Source organism: Vidua chalybeata, chromosome 1 (assembly GCF_026979565.1).
Source record: "Vidua chalybeata isolate OUT-0048 chromosome 1, bVidCha1 merged haplotype, whole genome shotgun sequence".
NCBI classification, from domain to species: Eukaryota; Metazoa; Chordata; class Aves; order Passeriformes; family Viduidae; genus Vidua; species Vidua chalybeata.
The window spans coordinates 35,280,402-35,291,743 of NC_071530.1; the positions used below are offsets into that span (position 1 = coordinate 35,280,402).

An 11,342-nucleotide genomic window follows, 5' to 3' on the forward strand; every position below is an offset into this window, starting at 1 on the left:
TAAATAATTTGCCTCTCCCCTCCCTTTTCACTGCTTTGCAGAAGAAAAGACTGAGAGACTGCTTAAACTCAGCTACCACCTAATATCAAACCATGGCCTTAGGCAGTAGATGAGAAGCCAGTGAGTTTCAACCATTATTGTTAGAAACATTGCAAATGAAAACTAAAAATCTAAAAAAAAAAAAAAACAACTCAAGGAGAAGCACATCATTAAACTCCATCCTAAAATTACAGAACTCTAATGTTTCATAAAAATTTACCTACTCCACTGGCTTAAAAGAACAGAGTTGATTCAGGCATGTACTCCATTTCTCACACACACAGTCCTACCCTACACCAGAAATACATTTGCATTCAGTAGCTAATGTATCTGTATTTCTTTCTCTTATCTGTCAGCTGAAAATGTTGGTATTCACTGTGGTAGATAATTTCCAAGCCATATAATTAGCATCGTTTTGGCTGTTAATTAACCTCTTAAAAGAAAAACAGAATTACAAGAAAAACATATCCTAATGTTTCTGTCAGTATTTTAACCTTGTTTGTTACAGGTCATTTTCATTGCTTCTTATCTAGTGAAAAAATCAAGACAGTGCAAATATACACCAAAGGAATTGCACCTTACTTCTGCAGCCATGCTACACAGTGAAAAGTAAGAACTTGGCATTCTGAACAGGCATCCTGTGACAACACAGCACTTCCCAGGCAGGCTACATATCACTGCACTCCACACAAGAGCAGGTCACGAAACCTTGAAGCCAAATGATGTCATTCAAACAATTCCTCCTCTTATCTTCAATTATCCATCCTACTTTTACAGGTTACTTTTCCCAAAAACAAGGCATGTGTCAGGCATCATAAATGAAGCTCTAGTGGGTATGGCAGTCATATATGTATGACTATACTATATGTATAAAAACAAACAACAGGGCTTTTCTGAACACATCTAAAACACCTGTATGTCAGTAAGGATAATAAGGGTTGCCACAACATGGAAGGCTGAGCTCCAGCAGACTGAGATCTTTTCTGCAGGTACATTCATCCTGTCTTTGGGTTCAGTTCACTGTGGCCAACTGCTGCCACCAGATCAAGCTTCAGGCCTGCAGGTTTTATTTGTGCTTGTGGCCATTGCAGAGGTAAGGAGCTAATTTTCCAAAGAACTTACTCCAGAATGACAGTTTCCAAGCAACTCTGCAACACCTCCAGTCAACATGGAGGAGAGCACTGCTAATACCGGTGTGGCGAACTTCCAGGGACGGGGAGCTGAACTTCTCTGACAGTCTCCAAAGCACCACTGGCATTGCTGTTTCTCCTGCCGTTCAAACAGATACTGTTTCTTTGGCTTATGTAAGTTCCAGCAGAGAGCTTTATAGAAGGAAACATATCTCACTGCTCCCCCATGGAAGGGGTTGGATGTCGAGACAGGAAACCAGTGTGACACCCTAAATGTGCGGGATATTTTGTACAGCTATTGCAACAGCAAAAGAGAGCCTTCCAGATGGCAATAAGGCTAAAATGCAAAGATTTAATGAACCATTTTTCAACAGTCATGGCAATTTTTCCGCAAAATTCTTCTAATACTTGTGGACACAGACTCATGAACCATGGCACTTCTAGTAATTATTCTTGAATTATATCTGCAGTAAGTTTAATACTTAAATGATTACAAATGCAGTTTTAACACATGCAGAGTATTACAGAAATTTTATCAACCTTCAGGTATGAAAACCCCATAATCTGTTCAAATGCATGCTATAAAAATATCACATTTTTAAACAATTATGGCTTGCTAGATGTTCACAGTTAAAAAAAAAAAAAAGTGAGCAAATTCATGATATGTAGAGTCAAAGTCCTTTCAGTCATAAAAGATATGGCTGCATGCAGCTATATTTGCCCTTCCAAAATAACAAATTTGATATACTTGATCCAAAACCATTTTTTATATCTCTGGGTGTAGAAAAACAGCAGGAGGCATCCTCTTCTGTGTATTATTCACAGTGTTACTTTGAGATTATAGATGCTGTGAAAGTTCCCTTCCTGTGCTATAAAAAGGTAGGTAGAAAAAGCAATAGGTAGAAAAAGGAATCAGTATCTTCAAGTCATTGCAAACATAGCTCCACAGGGTAGCTGCATACCTGTTGGTTTTTGGATGATCCTTTACCATGAAACTTGAAGTTCATCAGAAAAGCATTGCTGTTCACTAATGCTGACAAGCTGTGATATCCTAACCCTTTCTGTCCTCCTGGTTCTCTCCGGTGTTTTATAAATGCTCTCTTTACCTTGCCTTTTCACTCTCATTATGAAAGCATTCAAAGAACTCCTCTCTTCAACTCTGTTTCTTACAGAGTAGATTAACTTGACTATTTACATCCCTGATTGCAGTAATTATAATTTGCTAAACTTATGGTTAAAAAGAATAGAGAAATGTCTACGGACAAGTCATAAAATATTCTTTACTCGAAAGGTTTTATTTTAATAGATTTACCATTCTGTAATCTAAGTCGTGTTAAATTTTCCTGTGATTGTGGATGGAAAGAAACCGCAAACCATGTCAGTGGGTAGGACTGGAGGAAATGAGCTGGTTGGTTACTACAGGATCAGTACTGCTGCAGGTCAGTAATGGCCTCTGCAGCCTTGCAGGTGACAGAAACAAGAAGAGAAAGTGTTCTTCTACAAGTACTCCTTAATATTGAAAATTATCCCCCTGAATGAAAGAGCACTGTTAAAAAAAAAAAAAAAAAAAAAAAAAAAAGGTACTAGATACAGCAGAGCTATAAAACAAAATACAGCTCCTGGAACTGAGACAAGGAGCAAAGGAAATAAATGCCATCAGGCAGTACCATTACAGGGTTACAGGGTTCTGATTTGGCAAAGACTGCACAGCAACACAGAATTAAGTGTAAGACCTCTTTCTATCGACCCTCATGTTTTAGCAAACACAGCAAGAACAAAACTCTGCAGTTACAAAGGGACAGAGGAGAGGGGTGAGGAATGCCATCAACATGCTGTTTCTGAAGCATCCTTCTACCATGACCTGGGACATTGTACTAATTTGAAACAATGAGTAATAATGTAACCAGGAAAACAATCTTAGTATTTTGTTTTTCTTCCTCTCCTGATTTTATGTCCTTCATTTAAACCTACCAATAATACTTTTTGGGCACACACTGGTGAGTGAATGAAATGTATGAAATGCTAGTAGACGCTACATTTCCTGAGGCAGGAAAGACACATCAAGTGCTTGGGATGAAAGGACTTGCATAGATCATCTGCCCACTCTCATGAGCAACTGACAGAAGAAGCAGATGACCTGAAGACAGGACAGGGAAGGAGAGTATACCAATTACCCCAAACACAGTACAAAACTTAGTCTGCAGCAATGGATTTAAATTACTTAATAATTTATTAGTTATAGATTATATTAGTATATAAATAACTACAGAACTTCCTGAAAATGTTTTTCACTGCCCCCAGGTAAGCTGTCTATGAGACAAGTAGCTCCTTCATCTATGAGCTGGGTAGATCCCTGGTCTGTTATGCTGCCTGCTGCTTGATAACCAGGTTCCTGATGGAAAATTCAACTTCCTCCTTTGTCAAGGGGACTAGCATAGGTGGAACTATCAAAATAAAGTCAAAAAGGAGGACAAACAGCAAAATCTTGAAACAAAACATGGATTCTTAATGATTGCTAGAAGTTCTGTAAGCTCTAAAAAAGGCTCATTTTGGTCTCAATGCTTTAACTAACTGCAATTTCATTTTCATTTTGTCATGATGACTGTTCTTGCTTGTGCTCCCTTCTCTTCCTTCATTAAGGCAGTGCTGTATCTTCACTTTGCCAGAGTAAAAAAGAAATAAATCCATGCTTTCTTCTCTGCACCAGATGGAAGCGGGTACAGGACTTCAGCACAAAGTGAGAGTGGACCTTAAGTATAATTGCATGACTGCAAAATTACCAAGAATGACTTACAGGCAAATGCTCATCGTCTTGAATTAGAAAGGCCATTAAGTGAAGTTCATTGTCTGAGAATATGGAAACATTAAACATTTAGGATGACTTCACAACAGTTCAAGACACAGTCAGAATTAGACTCGTCATGTAAACAGGCAGTTACCTACAAAACCTGAACATTCAGGAAGCTCTAAAATGAGTCAGTTTACAACTGTAAACACTTTCACCCCCATCCAGGTAAATTTAATTCTGAAGTTTAACAACATAGGCTTAAGCTGATTTTTTCCTTTTTTTTTTTTTTATTACCAGATGCTAAGCATTAGAATAGGCAGACTTCTGCTTCATACTTCTCAAATTTATATACTATTTCAGTAACTTACTGAGAAAAATATTTGTTCTCAGACTGTCCTAAATAGGTAGATTTTATTATTGTAGAAAACAATCTACTTACATAGTACAGTTCACTCAATTCACATACATGCGTTACTGTAGAGACAAACAATGAAAATCTCAGATTATATTAAATTCACAGTAAAGAGCATCTCATTTAAGGACAGAAATCATCAGCTAAGTCATTAGCTTCAGCTAACAAGCAGTTTCCTAATCTACAAGAATGCTACAAACCAACTATTTTGTCCCTCTTTTATTTGCATATCACTGCTGGTGCTTCCTCTTTATCTCTGCACCCACACAGCTGGCTACAAGTCTCCCCTTCTCTCCCAACTACTCAGTCCCACCACTCTTACATTAGCTCTGGTTTCTGTGATGAAATGGGTCAGTGCTGTATAATTCATCAACACCAGAATCATAACTGAACTAACAGAGTTAAACCGGTATATTGCCACCCTCTGGGGAGAGTGCTAATGTCTTTACTAAGGAAAGAGTAACATTCCCTGATATTTTGGAGCTTAAACATTAAGATTCTTTTCTCTTTGTACAAAGGATAACACCGAGACACTTTATTTCAGATGTATCTTGAAATCTTCCACCCCCAGCAATGAAAGGAAAACAAACCTCCCAAAAATCAGCACTGTAAGCATGCTCCCAGTGATGTACTGCTTTGTTTACTTTTTTATTGATGTGAAATGTTCTATGATTCTATTGTGATACAGGTTATTTAAAAACAAACATTATAAATAACTTTGAAACAGCTAGTCACTGTAACTAAGGCAACGAGTCTCCCACTCAATTTCCAAAAATAGGAGTAAGGAATAGAGGTAAGAACAAAGTAAAAAGTTGGCAGGAACAAGAAAACAAATCATCAGATATTAGTTTGACCTCAGTATGGCCCAGCTGATTAGAGAAAAATATCAGGTATGGCAAATGAGAAACAAACTTGCTGACAAAAGAAGAGATGGAGAATATGAGTATATAATACCAAATATATTTAATTTCAATAATCATATTCCACAACCCATTTCAGTGAATGGAACAACCATAGGAATCTGGGAAAATAACAATCCATGCCAGATAGCAGACTGCTAGTTCAGAGTCTCAACAGCTACTAGTTTTCTACAGGAATCATCTTTTTTTGTGGGTGCTAAAGAAGTCACTTCTTCATAGAGACATGCCCATTTGCTTCATATTTCCCCTGATATTTGCCTCCAAATAATGGTCAGAAACCTTCGATGCTATCTACATGAATAGACCTTTATATCCTCACAGAAGGCTGCTGAGTTAACAGGTTCCGCCTTAAGGATCTGACTGCAGAATCAAGGCTTGCTTTGTTTCTCCCCCACCTTTTTTTTCCTTCTTCTTTTAAAAGGTTTATTTTCTTGATTGAGGAGAACTGCTTGTTCACAAGTCAAAAGTTCCAAAGTTATCATGGGGCAATCTGATCCCCCCAAAGGAACACGTGATAGAACCAGGTTCTCTCAACACATTCTAATGAAAGGGCTGGTAATTACTGCATATAACAAGATAAACAGAGTTCAAGTTACTCAGAGTTGTCCATCAGCTAAAGAAACTTATCTTCTCAGCACATGTAAGTTCTTAGCCTGGGAACAAGAGAACTAACATTAAGACTTTAGGTGTCTTGGTAAGAATTACCAATTCTTAATTTAATTATTTTGTATACTGTTTGAAAAGATTATATGCAAATTTTAGGAAGAACATATGATGGGCAACAGAGTACAAAAGAGCTGGTTCTTAACCACTACAAGATTCATGAAAGAAATTATTGGGTTTTTTAAAAGAAGCGTAACTTTAAAGTAACTTCCACCAAAAAAGTCAAAAATAAAACACACATCTCATTAGCCTACATCTGAACAGAATTTGTAGAGCAATACCACATAATTCCATTCCCACCATATCCCTCCCTCATGGAACAGCAGCAGCTCCTTTTCATCACCACAGGAGACCATTCCTCCTCTTAGTGTAACAAGGAACTAGTTGGGACATTTATTCTTGGCATAAATTCTAAAAGAATGAAGTCTAACGCTGGCAGTAATGAAAATAGCAACCACAGAGGCATTCAGAGTGTTCACTATGACACTGCAAACATTTGTTTAACTGCCAATTGAACAAGATCCATCTTAGCTACGAGAAAGATATAAATGGGCAATAAAGAAGTCAGTGCTCTCACTGTTCAAGGACTTTAAAGATAAGTGGTCATCCTCATATCCTCATGCAGTTGTTCCTGCTCAGATCCTTACCACTCATATCTGACTTAGGGAAATAAATGAACTGCCTCAAGCACAGTCTAGCAGTCATACAGGAAAATCCCATACAAAATCCTTCCACATGCCCATCATTACTAGCTCTAAGACATCTTCCTGTTACACATTTCAGATTCAGAGAAAATGGCAAATGTATAATATTAAAACTATGATGCACTGAAAGAAAAAAATAAAGCTTTACCAACTACAGTGACAATGCATCCAGTGAGTTTTGACAGAAATAGCTATATAGCTGCAAAACTAAAGAAAAAAAAACAACAAGCCAGTTTTGATTAGTTTCATACCTTTCAACAAAACTCTGCTGAGATGTAGGCATATGTGAGCCTATAAAAGATGACCTATAGGCACATATGCAGGTACAGCTTATAACAGAAAAGGAATAAATCCCTGGGCTGTTGTGCAATCCAGATTTCACCTACACATTAAGAAAAACTAAGCTGTCAATAACCTCTTAGAGTAAGACAGACTAACTTGCAACCCCTTAAGGAGTAAGAACTTACCTGTTCTGGGAAACAGTGTACCTAGAATCTACGACTGCATAACAAAAAAAACATAGAAGATACTTAGCCTTTCACAGTTAGCTATGCAGAGGTGAGAGTGCTTCCACACAGGAGACCAAGGCATACCACCACGGATACCCAGAAGCAAGTTACTCCTTCTGTTCCCCCCACCCCATACCTTCTCTTCCACACACTCCCTCGAAATGGAGAAAAAAAAAAAAAAAAAAAAAAGACTGTGATAAAACATTAGTGACCCTTGACCTAAACTGGACTGTCAGTGCAGTTTCTAACAGCAGAGTAACACAGCATTTTAGGAAGAAAGAAACTTCATTTCACTTAGCATTTTTGTAGTTAAAGCAGCATCTCACTTAGAAGAACCTGGTATGCAAGCACCAATATATGAAGACAATACGAAAGCAAACAAACTTAAGAGCAGATACCTCAATTATAATGTACATTTACCATATTTTTCATCTCTACCTTGAATAGTTTAACATTCAAAATTTGCAGATTTGCTTCCTTTGTTATTAAACAACAACTGCACAAACAACCTAGAACAATCTACAACTTCTAATTTGACACTTGAATGATTGCTTTTCTATACCTGAGTTACAGTTTGCTGTTGAGCATTACAGGTATCAGCTTTGCCCAATACAGTTCAATTTAGCTTTAAATGCAATTTTTGCAAACCTGGCTTTTTGATACCTGATATACTTTGAAGCAAACACAAATCACTTCTGAAAGTGCAATGTACACCCTCAATTATGTCAAAACTTTGAAATAAATTCCTACCTGGTAGGATGGCAAACAATAAAGCTAAAGTAGTAACACAAATTTATAGATAATGTACTGGCTGGCTGGCTGTTGAACCCAAGGAAAGGCCTACTATTCTCAGTTCGTGGAAAACCTGTATTCTGAAGGTTAAACGTGTCAAATCAGCCTCCACAGACAAACAAATATTTGAGCTTCACAAACACATTAAGCATCTGCAGGATCAAAGTTTTGTTTATCAGGTACTAAGTAAATTAAATCAAGCAAGCGGAACTGGGATTTCACCCTCTGGGCTCAACTAAGAGCCTCAGAGCAGAATTTCTCACCTCACTGTAACTTCCTGAGCACTGCTTTTACACCAGCTTGCAGTAACTTGAAAAACTAAGCAAGTGCAAGCAAACACTAAGCTTCTTGTATGGCATAAGTCTGCCTGTCCCCAGCATAATTCTGAAATTTAACACAGAGCCCTTCTACATTATCAAAGAATAAATTCAACAGGTATATGCTGAATTTGGTAAAATAATCTTGATAATTACATTTAAGTAATACTTTATTTAGTAATTTTTTTCAGAAAGTTATTCGTCTGACAGTTGAAGAAAGAAACTAGCAAATCACTTCCCTTCTTCATACCAGCTGAAGAGTACAAACAACAGAGCAGCCTTTGCACTTCCCTGTGAAGCACAGCCACCCCTGAAGACAGAGTCATTATAAGGACTACAAATACACAAGACAACTTACTTTATTCTAACCAAACACACCACTACGGAGCAAAGCAAATGGTTCAAGCACACAAGAAGCATGTTTCATGAACTACTGAAGAGGAACACCTCTACTCCTATACAGTACCACAGGCTGGTTTTCATAAAGAGCAGGTGGTGCCACACTCTCAGTACAGCATCCTCAAGTCAAGACATCCTGCAGCACACTGCAACACTGACCTGCAGGAATGCTGTGTATACCAAAGCTGAGGAGTTTCATGTTAACATGAAAGTCATGATTCCTCATGACTTTCTGGCATTCTTACACAGTTACAACACAATTCAGTTTGAAATAACTGATTTGTCAAGCAACTAACACTTTAGCAGCAGAAATGCAGCTGCTGCTAAAAATCATTCCCTCTATAAAAGACTGGTCAAAACCAGCATTCCCTTCCTTCCTTCCCTCCCCTGTCCTAGCATCCCCTCCTTTATGTGAAAGAATACTTCAATTCCCAGTGTATCAATTCACCTTTACAGATCTGTGAAGCCTCTAAAAAAATCCACCTTGTACTTCTTCTGGATTAAAACTTACATTATGGCAGAAGTAGAAAGCCTCACATGCATTACTCTGTCAAACCAATGGTCCCACACAGTTCAATATTTCACTTCAACATCTGTCAATAGCAGGATCCTCCCCAGAAGAAAAGTTCTGAAATACAGTACTTTCACATTAACATATTGATAATGGGGTTTTTGCTAACTATTTTGCAATGATTACTTGCAGAGGGGTTGTAGTTCTTGGTTTTAACAGAAGGGTTTATTTAATAGAAGAGATGAACAGATGCTTATTTCTGTAGGAAGTCTCCCATAGAAGAACAGCAACAAATCCTGAAAGGAAACCTAACTCAAGGGACACTGTGTCTTTCAGATCCACAATTGTTGCTGATTCATAGAGGAGGTTCAAAAACGAGACTTCACAAAGTTTACATACAACATAGCAGGACACGAGAGAGATCCCAGCCCCGTATCACCAGATATTCCTTAGAACAAAATCCCGAGGGATCATGCAACCTAAGTGTGAAAACACTGATATGTAACTAATGAAAGGACTCGCAGGTAAGGATGGGCTGATACTGATCAGCATAACAAACAGACACAGAATACCAGCTGCCTAACCACCCCCAAGTTTCTACAGGCTTTTTTTCTGCGGGGCTTTTTTTTTTTTTTTTTTTTAAGGGGGTGGGGTCTTCGAGTGTTACAGTTGGTTATCTTCAAGGAAGAGTAACAAGGAGACCCACAGCAGGATGTACGAGTTTTCTACGCAGAATTTGGCCTCACACACATGAAAACACGAGAAAATACCATTGCTAAGAACCATCTTTTCATAGGCGGCAAAGTGGCAGCGCAGACCCTCCCACCTTTGTATCCTGATACCGCACAGGAGACAATAGGTAGGACAGGGGAGACACCAGGAAAGGACAGAGCAGCGAAGACAAGTATTTTTCACCAGCTGGGATGGAAACCGAAGAGCCTGGCAGACAAAGAAGGGTGTGATGCGACGAGAGCAACAACCCACTGAAGGCACCAAGAACCTCCTTCGCTTTCAGGAGGGGAGCGCGGGCTCGGGGAAGGTCTGTCACGACCGCGGGAGGCGAAAGACACGGCGGCCGAACAAAAGATTTTAAAGGCCAGGAAGGGAAAGGTGGAGGGACGAGCAGGCGGCTCCCGGGCACGTGAAACTGCGCAGGGCAAGGGCCGGGTCCGGGTCCGGGGGAGCGGCGCCAGCTCCAGCTGCAGCTGCATCTCCCGGGCACGCCGCCTCCCGCGGGCAGCCTCCAGGTCGATCTCCTCACACCGGCCAGTTCCTCAGGCCCGGCGAGCCCCGTCCAGAGACCCTTCCCTCCCCAAAACAGGCGCGGGGCAGGGCTGGCCGGGGGGAGCCCTCAGACCCACCCCCATCACCCCTCGCGGGCTTCTCCTCCGCTCCGAGGCGGGGGCTCGGCAGGGACCCGCGGGCGAGGCAAGGCGAGGGGCGGCCGGGCTGCCGCGGCCACCTGTTCGGCCCGGTACCTGCGACGGACGGCGGCTCCCGCCCGCCCCGCGGGGGCACCGGCGCCCACACCGGGCGCACATGGCGCCTCCCACCCAGCCCGGACCCCAGCGGCGGCAGCAGCCATGCTGCCTCCCGCTGCCCGCCGCCTGTCACCCGCGCACGCACGGCACCCCGCGGCGGCGGAGGGCGCGGCCGGCGGCACCGGGAGGGGAGGAGAAGGGAAGGGAAGCTCGGGAATGCCCACCTGCTCGCGGAGTTTCAGGAACACCATGGCGAGCGCGCGCCGCCGCCTCCGCCCGCCGCCAACGACTCCCGGCTCCGCGCGCCGCGCGGCCACGCCCCCCCGCCGCCACCGCCCGCGCGCCGGCCGCGCCCCCGGCCACGCCCCCCGCGCCCGCCGCCGCCGCCCCGCGCCGGGGCCGCGCGCCCTGTCCCGCTGGGGGCGGGGCCTCCTCGCGCCCCGCCCTCCCGACCCCGCCCCGCCGCTCGCGCCCCCGAGCAGCTTCCCGAATGAACCCGCCCGCCCGCTCCACCAAGGCCCTCGCTGATTGGCCCTCGAGAGGCGGGACAGAGTAAGGGCGGTGCTGATTGGCCCTTGGGAGGCGGGGCAAAGTAAGGGCGGCGCTGATTGGCGGGCCGGGCGCGGCGGGCCCGGCACGGGGCGATAACGTGGGACGGGCACATGGGAGCGGAGCGG

General features: G+C 42.3%; 1 protein-coding gene across 2 annotated transcripts in view; it reads right to left on the bottom strand.

Moving 5' to 3' along the window:
* ANKRD28 (ankyrin repeat domain 28) overlaps positions 1 to 10,954 on the bottom strand; it is a 120,905-nt gene extending 109,951 nt beyond the window's left edge. The window contains exon 1 of one of the 2 annotated variants that reach the window (XM_053939537.1): positions 10,890 to 10,954. In XM_053939537.1, the coding sequence (XP_053795512.1) occupies positions 10,890 to 10,916 (27 nt within the window). In that variant the 5' untranslated portion in view covers positions 10,917 to 10,954. The remainder of the gene's footprint in view (positions 1 to 10,889) is intronic. The other variant, XM_053939530.1, reaches the window with a different exon arrangement.
* Positions 10,955 to 11,342: the final 388 nt, after the last annotated feature.